The sequence below is a fragment of the Giraffa tippelskirchi genome, chromosome 8 (genome assembly GCF_054371585.1).
Source record: "Giraffa tippelskirchi isolate mGirTip1 chromosome 8, T2T-mGirTip1v1.2.pri, whole genome shotgun sequence".
Classification (NCBI taxonomy): Eukaryota; Metazoa; Chordata; class Mammalia; order Artiodactyla; family Giraffidae; genus Giraffa; species Giraffa tippelskirchi.
In genome coordinates, this window is record NC_137282.1 from 120716480 (window position 1) to 120735227 (window position 18748).

Genomic DNA, 18748 nt, shown 5'->3' on the forward strand with positions numbered 1-18748 from the left:
TGAAACATCCAGAGTCGCTTAACCGCCCTTGATCTTAGCCCAAGCCTTGCAGTAACCTCGAGAGGCACACACAGTTTTATTAGTAAGGGCTCATATTCACGTCCGCGGTGCCCTGGGCTCCATACCCTAAGGAGTGGTTTCCTCCGGAGAACAGTTCGGCTTGAACTTGGGCTTTTAAAAAGACAGGAGATCCGACTTGAGAGCGTGCGCGCTCTGCATCGCGGACCCCAAAGGCTGCGAGCCCGCCGCAGAGTGTGGTTCCCCGTGGGCGGGTTAGCCCGACTCCCCGTTTCTCTCTCCGGAGCGGGTGGGGGGCGGTCCCCGCGGGGCCCCCGCTGTCAGCGCCCCGAGAGTGATTCCCGGTGGGGCAGGTTAGCCCGACTCCCCGTTTCTCTCTCCGGGGTGGGGTGCGGTCCCCGCTGTCTGCGCCGAGGTGGCCCCCACCCCGCCGGCCGGCCGCGCCCCCGCGCCCGCCGCGCGCCCCCGGGCCCGGTCTGGTTCGCGCTGATGTCACCGCCGGGCGGTTGCCTCCTGCCGCCCGCCTCTGGGCACCTCCCCCTGAAAGGCTCTCGGGCGCCCGGCGGGCCGGGGCCGGAGTCCGGGGCACATGCCCGCCGAGCCGGGTCTCGGGAGCGCGTAGCGGCGGAGCGGGGCCCGGGCCTCGGCGAGGGGCGCGCGGCAGATGCGCCCCCGGAGCGCCCAGGCTCGGGACGCCCGCCCGCCCGCCGCCCCGCCGCCCCGCCGCCCCGCCGCCCCGCCGCCCCGCCGCCCCGCCGCCCCGCCGCCCCGCCGCGCGGCTGCCCACGCCTCGGAGGAAGCACGGGGCTCCTCTCCACTGCGGTGGCCTCAGGTGGAATCAGCTGTCTTACGGAGGATCAGATAAGACTTTGAAAATGACTTTTTTTTTTCTTTAAGTGGAGTTTATACTACACCATGCTGTCTATTTACTTCAAACGGTTGCTAGACTGTGCTGGCGTGGCCTTCCAAAAGCCTATTTTTTCCTCTTTGGATAATTCTGAATAGCCTCGAAGACGCTTAATATGGGAAGAGACTGCCTTTCGAATCAAGATTATTTATAGCTACTCCCAAAAAGAGTAAAAGAAAATTTGAACTTTCTTACAGACTTATTTTTCTCTGAAGACTTGATCTGTGCCTTCATCGGAATAGTCCGTGGTCTCTTAAGTCTCCCTGTCTTAAGTTTCTGAATCTTGGTTTATTTATAAGAGATGGAGTTTTGCAAGCTGTCTTTAAGTGGATTACAATTAACCAGAGCCCTGCTGAAATTAACACTTGGCAGATAAAGATGCTTGCTCCTGGGGAAATGTTAATCTGGAAATCTCAGATGCAGAATTAGAGTAAAAAGGGAAATGGACCGACAATGGAATGTTCTGAGTGTTTGAGCCACTGATAAGTGTATTATTTGTTTTCTTTTTTCTGTGTTTTGGAGTATGTGAAAGGGGACTTTGGGGGCTGGGGAGGACTTCTGTTCTCTCTTCTTGGATGCACTTTATTTTTGAGAATCATTCTCCAACAACCAGGTAAAGGGGGGATTGCACGTGGACTGGTGCCCTGCTGCTGGCCTTCAGCCCCTCATCTGTGATGACGTGTGTTATCTGAGATGCATCTTTGGGCTGGAGACGCTTTATAGTTCTGTTCAGAAGTGTGCTTTGCTGGAACATGCTTGGCCTTATTTCCCACTTTCTGCGTCAAGAGCTGCAGTGTTTGTTGTAACGGGCTCCGCAATGGGGAAGCCACTGAGCAGACCAGACTGTTTACGTCAGAATCCCCCCTGTGTAGGGAAAGGTGAGGAAGAGGAGGACCTCAACATCGAGGACTGCTATGTCCCCCAGCGCTCCATCTACGACACAGTTAGGCTGAATGAGCAGATTGACTCGGGTTCCAAGGGGAGCCTGTCTTCCAGGCACTTCACAGACCGGACTTTACCCTACAGTCACAGAACACTGGATGTCAGTTCTTTGTGCTCCAACGGTCCCCTTGCTTCTTCCAGTGCATTCGAGCTGAGAGGCCGTGAAGCCCACAAGCTCGATGAAAAGATGATCTTTGATGCCCTCAAACTCAATAGCGACATCATCCGGAGCACAGGCTTACCCAAAGCCAAATCCCAAGCGGAAAAGAAAGAGCATAGACGGTCGTGGCGAATGTTCGTCCCGGCCAATTTCGTGGATTATGCAAACAAAAGTGAAAGCTCTTTTGTTGAACCTGCTGATCTGTCAGATGCTGTTGCCAAAGCTGGCAAGTGCAGAGGGGCTACTAGCTCTCTCACGTCAGAGGAGGACGACTGTGGGGTTTGCAGCCCTCCGGCAGAGAGGGAGGAAAAGCAGCGCCTTTTCCCCGGAGACCTGTCCCAGATTAGAAGCCTGTCTTCTGCAGAAGATGCTCACACCACAGACCAATACAGACCCTTTTTTTCTGTTAATTCCATCAGCGAACAGAAAATCCCCTTGCTTTCATGCAGAAGCGCCCACCCCGATGACACCTTCAAGATGATTTTACACGATGTTTCTCCACCAGAGGAGATGAAACCTGTCCATGGTCAAAGGGAGATCCGTGGTGAAAACGGCTGCCCGCAGGATGATGTCAGAGAGAGCGCTCTTAAGGGCGGCCCATTCATTCTGCGGAGAGAGGGAGAAAGCAAGTGCATTTCTAACCCCAGAGAAGAAGGGAGAACCCACGGATCAGGAGAGTTCCAAAGCACTGCCCAAAGGAGGGGATTTGTGGGAGACTCTCCCGACGAGCTGGCTGTCTCTCACACAAATCTGGGGGGAAATGTCGATTGGGGTGGCACGAGTTTAGTGGAAAACCTGACGTTATTGACACAGTACAATTCAGAAGAATCCCAGGTAGCATCCCAAGAGGATGTGGAGGCTCCTCTTTCTGTCCAGGAGATGGAGGCGATCCGTACGCCGTGCTCCTCACAATTCAGAGCAGTAAGAAAGCAGGCCACTCCCCGAAAAACGGGGGCCCGGGCAGGAGCCTTGGACCCTGTCTGTAACGGCTTTCACTCTGCCCAGGTAATTAACAGGGATGGAAATCCGCCCTCAGGTGGTCCCTGCTGTCTCTGACCATGGTCGGTCCTGTCCTGTCTCTGGCTGGGGTGCGGGGTGGGGTGGGGGCAAGGGGGTGGTTGACTGGTACCCAGCCAGATGGCAGACATTGATCCATCGATCCCTGCAAGCTAATTAGGGATGGTTCCTGAGGAGCATGATCATTGCCAGCTGTTTGTGTTCCTGCTTCTGGTGGTAGGATGGTGGCTGTTCCTCTTCATTCACTCCCTCCACTGTGAATTCATGTTAAGCTTAGGCTTCTCCACAAATTGTGGTTTAAGACCCTGCCACTTAAGGGCAGTTATATGGGATTTATTAAGCTTGAAGGGGCTTAGTCAGGAAGGGGCAAACACAGTGTTACATTGTTGTGGTCTGAGAAGTGCCCTCCTCAAATTGAGGACTCTTTACACGTGCTGAAAGTGTTCTCTGGGCAGCTCTGCATGTGGGGTGCAGTCCGCGTAGCCCATCTTCACTTTTGCTAAGTGGTGAGTGAAGTAAGCGAGTGAAGGGTGCAGCCTTGTAAAAGGGAGAGGTCAGTTGTCAAGGCTGTAATTTTTTTCTTCCCACTTAGATTCAAGTTCAGCTATTTTGGTCCTTTTCCTAAGCTCTTCTGGTAAACTTTGCCTCAGAGGTAATTTTACTTTATTTTAAGCTTCTCTTGTGTTTGGAGGGTTGTTAGCCTTGGGGAGAGCCTCTCTTCCTAGGTATTTTGTTACTGAGAGATAAGGCTTTTGGATGCTATCAGTCTATGAAATAATTGATCTAATTAGCCATGCCCTTTCCTCGAGATTGCATTGAATGGTGTGCTAGTTTGAGAGCTTAGCAGAGTGTTTGTTTGTTTACTATAAAGGATTTTGCAGTTTATTTGTAGAAAGTAATTAAACTCTTAGGAGTATATAGATTCTTTAGTAGTTTTTTTTTTAACCCTTAGTGAATCTTGGGAAGCACTTTTGAAGATTACTATAGACTCACCCAGAACTATGCTGATAGATAACCCTGAAATTCCATTTCTTTCAAACCAAGACCAGAGGTTAAGACAATTTACTGGAACATTTTTATTAGTTTTGTTGTTTTTTGCCCTGAAAACTAGCTGTGGGGGAGAATAAAACTTTTCCCTGAATCCTTATGTTCCGGACAAGTTCCCGGAATTAAAAATGTAGCCATTTTCCTCCCCCTCTTTTTTTTTTTTTTTAATTTGGTGAGTAGTAAAACATATCTACAGGTATTCCTAGAAGTAGTAACTTGGAAAGTGGTATAGAAAAAGAAGTAAGATCATAGCGAGGAATTCTGTTTTCGCTCCCTTGCAGTGTTTCTATTGATTTATTAGGTACATTAATGCCTTTTAAAAAATTATGAAAGATTTTGTGTGTTTGTCCCAGTGATTTGGGGAACTCCTATAATTCTTTGTGTGTAATTGACTTTTTATATTGAGTGTTGTTCTATAGAAACAATTACTAGTGTGGAAACTGTCAGAAAATGTTCGGGCTTTTTGCTGAAAGGGGACTTTTAGAAGAGGTGGTCGTGCGTTTGTTTGCTCTTCTTGGACGTGCTCATTCATACTATAGCACAGACATCTCCAGTGTGCTGGGCGTGGGCCAAAGTCTGGGGAGTTTGGCAGCCTCTGCACCTTTCAAAATTATTTTCCATACTGTGCCTGTAATTTTTTCTCAACTCTTATTTTGATATTTGCTTTTCTTGTGTTTTCCTGTATTCTGTTTAGCTATACATTCACTTGGACTGTTATATTTTGTAGTATAATGACTCAGCACCCCAAACCTTGTTTTCCCTTAATCTCCAGCTAAAGCTTTCCTTCCTTAGTTAAATGAGTTTATTGTCCTCGTGACTCCTTCAAGCCCTGTATTAAAAGCATTTGTATTATCTATGAAAGAGTTGATGTACAGTATTATCTATTGAGGAATGATCATCACCCGCCCCAAGATATGAATACACTTTTCTATACTAATAATTCATTTGGCAAGTAGTTACCGGGTCCATACTACAAGCTAGGTACTGTGGTAGGCCCACGAAATAGAGCAGCTCTAAGGAAAACAAATTGGTGTCTTCATGGAACTTGCATTTTACTCTAACACATTAGTTAGATACTTTGCCAGCTGCAGGCAGTGCGGCCTATAAGTTGGGTGGGCTGGAGGGTTGGCCGGGAGGTGCAGGCAGGGCCCACGGGGGACAGAGTGGCTGTGCCAGCCACGTGTGCTGGGATCCAGGGGGGAGGCCTCTGTGCCTCTTGAGGTTGAGGGGCTGGATGTGTTGGCATCCATGCTGTTGCAGTGCCCGCCTACCTCTTTCTTCTGTCTGTGTCCTTGTGTGTAGCCCCTCGGGCTCAGCTCATCTTCTTGTCAGTGGCCCCCATTTCCAGTTGAGGCTCAGATGTCATTTGCCAGCTAGCAGCAGGCCTCCTTAGAAGAGCCCGTAAGGATCCTTGTCCGGGAAGGCCCATCTGGGGCCCATCTTATCATCTGGCTCCTTGGCATTTTCCATACCTTTTTTTTTTTTTGGCTTTTTAAAAATTTATATATTTAGGTATAGTTGAGTTACAGTGTTGTGTTAATTTCTGCTGTACAGCAAAGTGACTCAGTTATATAGGTACACTCTTTTTCATATTCTTTTCCATTAGGGTTTATCACAGGATACTGAATATACTTCCCTATGATACACAGTAGGACTTTGTTGTTTTTCCATCTTCTTTTTTATTTGTTGTTAATTGAAGGGTCATTACTATATTGTGTTGGTTTCTGCCGTACATCAGCATGGATCAGCCACAGGTACACATGCGTCCCCTCCTCCTGTGCCTCCCTCCCATCCCCTGACCACCCCCTGACCACCCCTGTAGGTGGTCACAGAGCCTCGGTTTGAATTGAAGCATAGTTGACTTACAGTGTATAATTTCTAGCATACAGCAGAGTGACTCACGGATACATGTAGGTGTGCATACTGTTTTTTGTATTCTTTTTCATTGTGGAATGGATGTTGAGTAGGGTTGTATGTGCTATATGGCAGGACTTGGTTGTTGATTCATTCTGTGTGTAATAGCTTCCATCTAGTAACTCTGAAGTCCCAGTCCGCCTTTCTCACCTTGGCAACCACAAGTCCATTCTCTGTATCTGTGAGTCTGTTTCTGCTTTGTAAAATAAGTTCATTTGTGTCATGTTTTAGATTCCATGTATGAGTGATATCATATGGTATTTATCATTCTCTTTCTGGCTTTCTTAGTATGATAATCGCTAGTTGCATTCATGTTGCTGAAAATGACATTAAAAAAAAAGAATGAAATAATGCCACTCTAAACCATGTTTACTAGTTAAATTGGAGTGATAGGAAATTCCTAGTGCTGTGATAATGAAGCGATAGAGAAGACATGTCCACTCTTGTTTTCGTTTTAATAGGTAATCTGATGAAATGCACCTAGACTGTCATTCCTTCATATTTCTGAGTGGTTATGATAACACAAATTTATGTTTAGTTTTTTACTAGTATTTGTAAAGCAGACTAGGCAACAACAGATGACTTAGGCAACCAGGCTTATCTTTATCTGTAACGATCCATTCCGGATGATTGAACAGATGCTTGTATTTGGTGACTGTTAGGTACTCTAATTCAGAGAATCATTGTTCTTTCAAACATAGGTGTTCCAAAAGGAAGAGATCGAAGTCCTGCAGGTGAAGCATCAGGATGTGAACTGGCTGGGGCAGGGCCTCATCCAGAGTGCCGCCAAGGGCGCCAGCACCGAGGCCCTGGAGCGCGACCTGGACGACGCGGGCACGCGCTGGAAGACCCTCAACAAGAAGGTGGCGTGGCCCTCCCTCCCTTGTCATTTCTGTGCATTGTTGTCCAGCATTTGCTGGGACCCCCAGTCCCGTGTCCACTAGCCCAGACGCCCCGCCTGCTCCTGGGCCGCCCTATGAGCCGTGGCCCATCCCAGGTGTCCCCAGGGCTCAGGGCGCAGACACAGGCAGTGAGCCGGGTGAGGCGGGCCCTGTCTGGACGGTGGCAGGCCCACTGCCCTGGGCCGGGACGGGGCACGCACCTCCAAGGGCGCAGGGGCTGCTTGGCACCTCAGATTAGTGCCATGCAGGGGCCTGGGCTCCCTGCTGCCAAAATGGTCTACCTAGTTTCCGGAGAACTTGGAAATCTCACTCTTCATGTGAAACCTAATTTTCATACATCAGCAACTCACTCCGCACTGTAACAGCGCAGCCGGGTGTCTGTCCGCCCTGGAGTAAGGGTTTGCACCTCAGTATAGATCGCCGAGTCCACAAATCATTTGATGAAATGAAGATCCCCTCTTTTCCCGAATGGGCATGACAGAAAACACTGGACACTAACCTTCTGATACCTTAAGGAGGTGACGCTGAAACACAACAGCAGCTCTTTATGCGACAGAAATGATCAGAAAAGGGTTTCGGGATGGCAGGGCTTGTCTGGTGCTGGAGGGAATTGTTTTTGGAGTTTTTACTGCTCCAGAATCTTCCTTGGTGGCCAGATCTCGAAACAGCATTTACCCTTCTTTAGAGTCTGATTCATACCGTAGTGCTGCTCACTCACAACAGGGCTGCAGTGTCAGGTATAAATATATTCCGTGGCACTTAAACTGTCTTGCCAAGTCTACTTGTTCAGTCCAAAAAGAAAAGACCTTTGAGGGGGCGATAGGGTATCTCTGTGTGGGACACAGAGACCCCATTTACTGGAGGACAAAGGCCCTGTCTTCTTAAGAAAGGCCTCTATAGAGCTTGGAGCTGGCAGAATTTAATTGGATACTTCATAGTTATTTTGTGTGGCTGAATGTAATTCTGATTCTCTCTAAATAATAGGGGTTGTTTTTTAAAATCTTAGTCTTTAAAAAAAATTGTTATCCTTCATTTTCAACATAGGAAATAATAGAACCCCATGGATAATGGTAAAAATGAAAAAGGCACTGTTTCTTTCAGTAACCTTAAAATATTTGAACCATTCTTTGCCATCATCGGTGTATTGGATACATCCAAAATCCGAGAGTCCTCCTCTTTGGCATTGATGGATTGAGAGGGTAACCTTATCTGCTGGGCTGACTTGCTAATGAGCTTGTCTCCTTTCTATCTGTATCCCGCCCATGAGCAGTGCCTTGAGTAAATTTTAAGTGAAAAGGAAGAGAAAATCTGTCATCAGATGGGAAGATGAGCGTGGACAGGGCGGGCTGGTAGGCGTGTTTGGTTTCCCGTGAGTGCGGTGGGTAACTGAGGCCCCCGGCGCTCTGCAGGTGGCCCAGCGGGCAGCGCAGCTGCAGGAGGCCCTGCTGCACTGCGGGCGCTTCCAGGATGCCCTGGAGTCCCTGCTCAGCTGGATGGGAGACACCGAGGAGCTTGTGGCCAATCAGAAAGCCCCATCCGCGGAGTTCAAGGTGGTGAAGGCCCAGATACAGGAGCAGAAGGTAAGTTAGCTAGCGGAGCTCGTATCCTGTTTCCTGTTACATCTTAATAACGAGAGTAAACATTTACCTTGTGACTCTATCTGTATTAATAGGATGTCTTCATTAACCAGTAATCGATGTTCTAGACCTTGTTTTGTTAGTCATTCAACAAATATTTGTCTACCATCTGCCACAGGTCAGTCATCCTTCCACGTGCTGGAGCTATACCGTCAAATAAAAAACTTAAAAGTTCCTCATCAAGTTTAAGTCTTAGTGGGAAGGGAAGAACAGGGAGAGAGAGACAGTAAACAAAAATAAGCAAATAGTGTTAACGTGGCCACTGATAAATAAAGCCAGGGTGGGAGGTAGGAATTGAGAAGAGACAGGTTGAGGGTGGGGACAGGAAGTGCTAAGTGTAGAGAGGGGACGTGTACAGTTTTTTTTAAAAAGTAGCGCAGTCAAGGAAGACCTCACTCACTGAAAAGGCGACTTTGACCAGAGATAGCACGGCTCTTTGATGCACTGGTTTAGGGCATATGCAGATGTCTATTTTCTGGGGTCAGTGTGGGCAGTGTTTTATGGTTCAGCCTGTCCTGACGAGGCAGAGAGTTGATCCCCGGCACTCAGAACTGGGCTCTTGTGTCTTTTGATGCTGCACATACAGGGCCCAGTTAGAAAGACACTCCTCAGAGGGCTGCTGACTCCTTAGGGCCACACCTGCAGCTTCTGTGGTCATTGGGAAGCATTAATGACCTGTCCGGTATTGATTCGTGCCATCCATGACTTGCAATGACGCATGGCAGTGGGGGGCTCCTGGCATCGCTAGGGTTTACCTTTAAAAAGACAAGACGCTTACAAAAAGGAATGGATGCAGAGGCTTGGTTGGGTTTTGGCATCCAATACTATTCTCTCTGAAAATTCTTTGAAGACTTTAGTAGCTTGAGAAATTAACTAATTTGAAATAGATTTAGAAGTAAGGAATAAAGAAACATAAGAGGAAACACATTGCATTTGTTTTGTTTTTGAAAAAAATTGATACATGTAATACATAATAAAATATAATGTGTAATTTCTATAATGTAATAAAAAATATATAATATTTTGTTAAATAAAATAATATGACTGTTGCCATTCATGATTTAATTTAAAGCTTTAGTATTTACCCAGAGTTAATGAACAAGGCTTAGCCAACAAAACCTGTCTGTTGATTTTGGTCTCTTAATTGCTAGAAGCTATTCATTAAAGTTTATGGAAAGTAATCCACTTAATTGTTCCCTTTACTGCCTAAACCACCTGTCCTACTTTGATTTTATGATCTCTGACCTGTGTCAAGAGAGGACGTCTCTGTCCCTTCTCGTGGACCCTGTTCCTCTCCCTCCTGTGTGGTGGTCTCTTTTAAATTGCTATTAAACTTCTTGTTTTGTGTTGGAGTATAGCTGATTAACAACGTAGTGATAGTTTCAGGCAGACAGCAAAGGGACTCAGCCATACATATACATGTATCCGTTCTCCGCCAAACTCCCCTCCCATCCAGGCTGCCGCGTAACACTGAGCAGAGTGGTCTCGGTGGCGAAGTGGCAGTGATAGAATACCCTCCTGGCAGCTTGTTACCTCTGGGTGACTGTCTGTGGCTCTGGCCCTCCAGGATCAGGCAGGGTCAGGCTCAGGCAGCAGTGGGTATTCAGTGTTCTGTGCACCTCTGCCTTGCTCACCACTCTTCGCGTGGGGCCTGGGGATGGCAGTTATTACTGAAATGCTTGTTTTGTTTAAGTGGAGGAAGGGAATCCTGATTTTTGGCTCCCTATGTCAAACACTCCCTTCTAGGCTTCTTGAAGAATTGGGTTGACTTTTTTTCCTGCTGCTTAATCCTGAAATGTTAGTCTTTAGCCAACTTTGAAGGTTTCTGACATGTTTCACTCTCTGGTCGTTGTGGAAATGCTAGTTAAAGGCTCTAGTTTTTATCCTCATAAAGAATTTTAGGAGCTATCCTACTTCCCAAAAGCAGCCAGGAGCCTCCAGTTTTAGCCTCATTGACTTGTGAACTGGTCTGAGTCTCAGGTTCCCTTCTGTGGTAGATTGTTTAAGGTGGGAAAAGGTTTTGAAAATAGTGATGATTTATAATGATCTTTTCTGTCTCAGTGGGACAGATCATTGTTGAGTGTTAGCGCTTTCCCATTTCATTATAGTAATGAGGATTTTGCACTTCCAGTGCAGTGGAATTATCCTGAGTAGTAGCACCCTTCTACCCCATTATCTTGTATTAGAAAGTTAAGAATGAATGGTTTAGTGGCCTTATCAATATTCATTTTATTTACTATGAAAAGCCTCTGCCACAATGTCACAGTAGTAATGAATCATTAAATAGGATGAGATTTTTGAAAAAGCTTTACTTTCCCAATCCTTTTGTATGTGAATCCATGCAAAATTATTTTTGTCATATGTCAAATGTGTGCTACAAAGCATATGTTTTGCATATGTTTATACAGTTATTCCTTTGTTTCCTTTCCATTTATTTATTTATTTTTTATTTACTATTTTGTCCTAAGCTTCTCCAAAGATTGCTGGATGACCGCAAACCGACCGTGGAGGTGATCAAACGGGAAGGGGAAAAAATCGCCGCCACGGCTGAACCAGCAGATAAAGTGAAGATTTTGAAACAGTTGAGTCTGCTGGATGGACGATGGGAGGCACTACTGAGTAAGGCCGAAACAAGGTAACGTAAACGCTGCCAGAGTTTGGGAAGTGCGGCAGTGGCTTTTGTACTGATTTCTCGTATTTTGGTCGTACTTTATTTTCAAATTGTTCTTTTCCTGTGTTTGTCATGTGTGTGAAGCATAGAAGGCAAGGGTGGTGGTGCTTCTCTTATTCCCCCAATGGGGATGTCTTGTAGTCCCCAGATCTTTCCCAAGTCTTGTTTGTTTGTTTTTGTTGTTATTTGTTTGGCTGTGACCTCTCTTAGTTTCTGCACACAGGATGTTTTGTTGAGGTGCGCTGACTCTCTAGTTGCATCACGTGGACCTAGTTAATAGTCACAGTGTGCAGGCTTAGTTGCTCTGCAACATCTGGTATCTTAGTTCCCCGACCAGGGATCGAACCTATATCCCCTACATTACAGGGTGGATTCTTACTGCTGGAGCACCAGGGAAGTCCCTATTGCAACTCTTTAAGAAAAGTGTTTCCTTCGAGGGGTCCTTGTAACATAGTTATTGCCTGCCTGCCACACATCAGGCAGGGCCAAGCATTCCAGGGGGCACTTGTCAGATCACCCCTACCCTCAGGGAGTGCCGCAGCAGGGTGTTGTGGCCGTTGACGAGCAGGGACAGATGTGACGGTCCAGAGGGAAACCTGCAGACAGGGTGCCAGAGCAGCAGGGGGTCGGAAGAACCCAGCCTGGGGTCAGGAGGTGACAGGCAGCCTCTGTTTTTTTCTATTTTTGTTTCTAATTAAGTGTTGACTGTCTAATAATATTTTTTAAATGGTGCCCTCAGTTTCTTAATTTTATTTTATTTTTGGCCACACCCTGCGACGTGTGGGATCTTAGTTCCCAAACCAGGGATCAAAGCCACACCTGCTGCACTGAAAATGTGAAGGCTTAACTGCGGGGTCACCAGGGATGTCCCGAGCTCTGTTTAAGGTGGAGTAGGAGGTGTCTGGGAAGTGAGGCAGGTGGAGGGTGCTGTGACGTTTACCAAGGTGAGGAGCTGCAGCGTGGCTCTGCTGGGCTTCATTCCATTTCTGTTTTTTAATTTTATTCAAGTATACTTGATTTACGATGTTTTCATTTCTGCTGTATAGCAAAGTGACTCAGTTGTACATATATGTGTGCGTGTGTATATATACATTCTTTTAAAAATACTCTTCCCCATTATGGTTTGCCATTTGTCACGGGATATTGAGTCTAGTTCTTTCTTCATTCTCTCCGTTGACACTACATTGACCCATGTCAGGTCATCGCGACATTGGAGTGTATGCTGATTGGGTTGGAAAGAGATGACCCTCTGAACGGAACGAGCGTCTGCACACATCCCTACCTTCTTTGGGACTTTTAATAGGATAGTGCAGAGAAGGGTTTGTCTAATCTTGAATTACAGAGTAGAAGGAAGCGTTGTTCTAGGACAGTTGAGGAAGGGGCTCCCAAGGAGGCTGGAAGTTCCACATTCCCTTTAGTATGTATCAGCAGATTATTCCTTCTGTGTAATGCCCTAGAATTACTATTACTACCATGGGAGAGGCGCTCAGTACTTTTTTAAAATAAACAAAAGCCAAGATCTCTGCTTTCCTACCAGGACTGTCCTTCTTTTCCTAAGCCATCCTCACAGTGGTATTAAGTGGAGGGATTGTGGTCATATTGTGATTCACACACCGATTGCTAGATCCCCTTACAATTTAAATCACAGCCAATTAAACCTAGTCTCAAAAGTTATTTCCATTGATTCTAGGTGATTGGATACTATTTAATAGAATTTAGAAAGAAGAGTCATAGATAGTGATCATCCAGAAGGTAAAAATAATATAGTAATTTATTCATTGTTTTAAAGGTCAAATATGTTTCAACTGAAAGTTTTAAAAATATGTACATATGTGGTTTGTGATAAAATGATACAGAAATTGTTAGGTTGGCCAAAAAGTTCATTTGGGTTTTCCAGTAAGATCCTATGGAAAAACCCTAACAAACTTTGCGGCCAACTCAATACAGTCGGTAGCATGTGCCAATTTTCCATAATTCCCTTTGTCCCTATAGAACATCCGTTTCTCAAATCAGGTAGTTTCCTAAGAATTAAACATGATGACAGGTTAAGACAGCAGCTTTTGGTCCCAGCAGAAATGACTCACAGAATTGGATGCTGAATCAGGTTCTCCATGCACAGACCAGCGCTTGGCCTCGACGGAAACCAAGGACAGCTGAAGCAGGTTTCACTTACGCGGCACCTTTTTAATGGAGGAAACAATGAGTTTTCTAAAAGCATTTCAAACTCTGTTTTGTAAAAGTCAGAGAGAGAGTTCTTCTCTTTCATGATATTTTAGTCCATAAGATAATAACTGTTGCTTCGGGGAAACATACCCGACGGTATACTATTTAAAGGAGGAATCACTAGTAATCCCAGTGCAGGGGATGCTTTCTAATTTTGACCATTTGGCTAAAGCAGTCTCAGTAACTGGTGCTCTGGCTGAATTTAATTTGTAAAGAATAGAATATATGTTCAGTAAATATTGCCTATTATTATCATTATTGTTGCTGCTATTGTTATTATAACATTACTAAGATTATTATTATTGTAAGAATTACAGCAAGTTACTTAAGACTTTCATAAGGTTCAGGTACTTGAGGTTGGTCTTTGTTCAGTTTTAAGAATTAAAGGAGAATTTAATAGGAGAACTATTATTTTTTAAAAAAGATTTATAGATACTTCTATTTTTTCAGCCACGCTGAGTGGCTTGAGGGATCTTAGTTCCCCAACCAGGGATTGAACCCTGGCAGGGGAAGCACAGGGAATAGAAGAACTATTTTAAACTGTCCTCTCAGCGTGAGAGGTTTTAATTTTAACCTTAGCTGTTTTCTACAAAACGTGTTGGGAGCAGAACGCAGGCGCGTGAGTGAAGCTTTCTGTTGACAGTTTCCCACATTCCTCATCCCTGAATGACCTTCCTGTTGGCGCGTTTACAGGAACCGTCAGCTGGAAGGTATCTCCGTGGTAGCGCAGCAGTTTCACGAAACCTTAGAGCCGCTGAACGAGTGGCTGTCGGCCACAGAGAAGAGGCTGGCGAACTGCGAGCCCGTTGGAACCCAAGCGTCCAAGCTGGAGGAGCAGATTGAGCAGCACAGAGTAAGGTTCCCGTCACACACGCGTGGGATCTGGGTGTCGCTTTCTTTTGTGGTTTTATGCAGGCATTTGAGTTACATGCTATCGTGTGATGCCTCAGTTCAACCTTACACCCATTTCATGTGTCATCTTTTTGTTCGATTTATGTTGTCATTTTTATTTGTCCATTCTTTCTGTTTCCCTTCTTTAAACCTTGTTTAGGCCTTAGAAGATGACATCCTGCATCACAATAAGCGTTTACACCAGGCCGTTAGCATTGGCCAGTCTTTAAAGGTTTTGAGCTCCAGGGAGGATAAAGATATGGTGCAGAGTAAACTAGACTCCTTCCAAGTGTGGTACATTGAGATTCAAGAGAAAAGCCACAGCAGGTCTGAGCTCCTGCAGCAGGCTCTGTGTAATGCTAAGATTTTTGGGGAAGATGAAGTGGAGCTGATGAACTGGCTGAGCGAAGCGCATGGCAAGCTGGGGCGGCTCTCGGTCCAGGACTCCAGCCCCGAGGGGCTGTGGACACAGCAGGCTGAGTTGCGGGTATTTTGATTTATTTTATTGTTTCATTTCAGTTGACCTTATTTTCTGTTCTCTTTATTTCTGTTATTATTTTATGTTTGCTATGATTTAGGTTAATTCCTGTACTCAAAAAAGACATTGGCTTTGTATACAATGGCCTTTTTTTAAATTGAAGTATAGTTGATTTACAGTGTTGCATTAGTTTTACGTGTACAGTAAACCAATTCAGTTATATATATATATATATATATTCTTTTTCAGATTCTTTTCTCATCTAGGTTATTATAAAATATTGAGTATCATTCCCTGTGCTATACAGTAGGTCCTTATTGTTTATCCATTTTATATATAGTAGTGTTATATTCCAGAGAAGGCAGTGGCACCCCACTCCAGTACTCTTGCCTGGACAATCCCATGGACGGAGGAGCCTGGTAGGCTGCAGTCCATGAGGTCACTCAGAGTCAGACACGACTGAGCGACTTCACTTTCACTTTTCACTTTCATGCACTGGAGAAGGAAATGGCGACCCACTCCAGTGTTCTTGCCTGAAGAATCCCAGGGACGGGGGAGCCTGGTGGGCTGCCATCTATGGGGTCGCACAGAGTTGGGCACAACTGAAGCGACTTAGCAGCAGCAGCAGTGTTATATTCAATTACTTTTAGTGAAATCACATGTAATGTAAGAAGAGATTCAATTTTTCCAATAATAGATTGTTCATTTTTCGTTTTATTATTTCATCATTGTATACAAAGGACCACAATTAACCAGTACTCCAGTCTCTCCACGTAGCTCATTTTCTGAGTAAGGGAGAGAATTACGATAGATGAACTGAGACACGGGCGCAGGGCTGAAACGAGAGGTAAATGTGAGAACAGTGAGGAATATTTGCGAATGTGAGGTGTTTACTCAAAAAAGTGAAACCTAGTTAACATTCTCTTAAGATTAACTGATATCAAAATGGTACCTGTATTTTAGGTTCTGCAAGAGGACATCCAGCTTAGAAAACAAAATGTAGACCAGGCATTGCTAAATGGCCTAGAACTACTTAAACGAACAACAGGTGAGATACCTTTCAAATCATCATTCCACGAACATTGTGCATTGCTTTCAAAATATTTTAGAGATGGGGAAAACACAAAGCGCTTCAGAGTTTTGGGGCCAGTCCAAGACTTCGTTCTGGAGAACACTCTGAAGGCCGATCCAGGGGATTTTGGACTATGATTTCACTTTTTTCTCATGATCTCACTGAGTTTTTAATGAAAGTTTTGTGTATTACTCATAACACTGAGCACTGGTCAGAGAATCGCATGGAAGAATGAAATTAACTTTCCACTTGTGAAAGGCAGTTGTAGATATAGAGCGGTTGTAGACAGTTTTGTAAAATTTTAAGAGAGGTGGTATTTGGTGACACATAGTGTGACTGTGCCCAAGCTTCCCTTCTCTGTTCTTGAACTCACCGAGAAAACAAATGCTGACTTGTTTTTAGTAATCCCGTTGGCTGTGAGAACATCTCACTGTATCTGTATTCAGTTTGGCACGTGTGTGGTGGGGGCGGGTACTGTTCATTATGCATGGGAGGAATTTGATATCATAGCTACAGCCTTCCACTTGGAACCTGAAGCCCAGGACGCAATTTCTCTGTGTGTCTAAAAATTAAATAGAGGCAGGTGAAGATCTGTTGGAACAGTACAGATGAGTTTATTGTTTTGAACACACACATGGATTATACATTGGAGGAGGAAATGGCAACCCACTTCAGTATTCTTGCCTGGAGAATCCCACGGACAGAGGACCCTGGCAGGCTACAGTCCCTGGGGTTGCAAGAGTCCAAGAGTCGGACATGACTTAGCGACTAAACTACCACCACCCAGACTATACACAAACATGGGTATGCCTGTGACAGGCACCATTCTAAATACTTTGCAAATATAAACTAATTGAATTTTTATCACAACCTTATGAAGTAGGTTCTGCTCTTGTAATAAGTACTCAGGGGCACAGAGAGGTCAGGTACCTTGTGCAAGGTAATGAGTCACAAACTCAGTATTTGAACCCAGGTAGTTTTCAACCTTAAACACGGAAAGACCGTACATGTAGACACAAGGTGGTGCTTTTCACAAAACAGAAGGTGCTGTAGTCCTTGGCAGTTTTTGTGTTTGCATTTGCAGAGCTGTTGACATCGGCCAGAAATCCTCAGAAAGATTCAAACCTAGGAAAGGACTTTTCTTGGGTCAGAACTTCTTAAGAAAAGTGTCTCCTCTCCCCCACCCCCCCCCAAAATCTCATCAGCGTAGCATCACCTCTGAAAAACTCTTCTTCCCCTTTCATGAGATATAACATGCCTTTGAAATTCTAGGTGATGAAGTTTTAATCATTCAAGATAAATTGGAAGCCATTAAAGCGAGATACCAGGACATCACTAAGCTGAGCACGGACGTTGCGAAGACCCTGGAGCAGGCGGCGCAGCTGGCACAGCGGCTGCAGTCCACCCACGAGGGGCTGTGCGCCTGGCTGGACAAGGTGGAAGTTGAGCTGCTCTCGTACGAAACGCAGGTTCTGAAGGGAGAGGCCGCCAGCCAAGCACACGCGAGGCAAAAGGTACGCTCCGACATACCCTCTTTGCGTCTGCTTGTTCTCTCTCCAGGGAGGCCTAGTCACTCGGGGGCGAAGTGATGTTTATCACGTGTCATTACTGATGTGTTCAAGGACGCCTTTGTGGGCGTAGACCCAACAGAGACTGGCAGCGGATCAGCTGTGTGAACTTTTAGGAGCCCAAACAATTTCAGAGACACACATAATTTGGTCGGGATAATCACATTTTTATAAGGTAGATGCATGGCATGAGGTGACTTTCCTAATCATGTTGCAAAACTGGTATTCTCCCACACTTGAGTGTCTTTCTTCTCAGAGTGGCCAGCCTCCGTTTTCATCATCCCTGAAGTATGACCACATGTGGGTGCAGGGAGTTAGGGAGGCTAGGTTCAGCGAGCCTGTGATGATTCAGCAGGGCTGATTTAAAGCCACTGTGTCCTCCTCTTGAGGGTCACTCGAGTCTGGTCCCGACTTTCCTCTTTAGTTTTCTGGTACCTGATTCCTTTTTTTATATTAAGTGTTATTAGAGTATGGTTGCTTTGCATGTCGTGTTCATTTCTGTTATATAACACAGTGAGGCAGCTGTACGTATGCATGTCTCTGCTTTTTTGGGGTTTCTTTCCCTCTTAGGTCACCAAGGGTGCTGAGTAGAGCTCACTGAGCTTCACAGGAGGTTCTCATCCATTATCTGTTCTGGTTCCCGATTACTTTGAGGTTACCAGCAAGCAAAGAATAGTCCATATTAACTTGCTGGGTTTGGGTTCCCAATTTTTAGACATTGGTGTTACATTTCAAAGCTCAGATCATGCCCTGTTGACAAGGGAGTTGTCCTTTTGAGCTTTTTAGGGAACAGTTTGCTTTGTGAGATACCTGTGGTATATAGAACGTAACTGCAGCCAAGGTGGCCCACGCAGCCTGTCGCCTATGAAGGGCTGTGGCCCCAAGGGCAGTTGGAGGAGAGGCTCGTTCAGCTGTGGCGCATCCCTCAGGCCTGTGTTTCTCGGCTTGCATTCCCAGGAGCTGAAGAAGGAAGCCAAGAGCCACAAAGCCCTGCTGGACTCGCTGAACGAAGTGAGCGCCGCGCTCCTGGAGCTGGTGCCCTGGAGGGCGAGGGAAGGGCTGGAGCGGATGGTGGCCGAAGACAACGACCGCTTCCGCCTGGTGAGCGACGCCGTGTCGCAGCGGGTGGAGGCCATCGACGCGGCACTCCTGCGGTCCCAGCAGGTAGGCGGGGTGCCTGCGGTCCCAGCAGGTAGGCGGGCGTGCAGGCCTGCGGGCCTCCCAGAGCCTCCGGCGATCAGGGGCGTCCGGGAGTGGCCTTTCCACCCACTGGTCATGCTTTCAAAGCAACAGGAGGGGCT

The 18748-nt window shown here is 46.0% G+C and overlaps 1 protein-coding gene across 11 annotated transcripts in view; it reads left to right on the forward strand.

Annotated features, from left to right (window-relative positions):
• Nucleotides 1-18748, forward strand: part of DST (dystonin) — a 512241-nt gene that overhangs the window by 423889 nt on the left and 69604 nt on the right. For 9 of the 11 annotated variants that reach the window (XM_081519063.1, XM_081519065.1, XM_081519069.1 and 6 more), the window contains 8 exons: nucleotides 6707-6868; nucleotides 8317-8487; nucleotides 11013-11179; nucleotides 14132-14291; nucleotides 14490-14816; nucleotides 15771-15855; nucleotides 17152-17393; nucleotides 18405-18611. In XM_081519063.1, coding sequence (XP_081375189.1) covers nucleotides 6707-6868; nucleotides 8317-8487; nucleotides 11013-11179; nucleotides 14132-14291; nucleotides 14490-14816; nucleotides 15771-15855; nucleotides 17152-17393; nucleotides 18405-18611 — 1521 coding nt within the window. The remainder of the gene's footprint in view (nucleotides 1-6706; nucleotides 6869-8316; nucleotides 8488-11012; nucleotides 11180-14131; nucleotides 14292-14489; nucleotides 14817-15770; nucleotides 15856-17151; nucleotides 17394-18404; nucleotides 18612-18748) is intronic. The other 2 variants (XM_081519067.1, XM_081519072.1) reach the window with 1 other exon arrangement.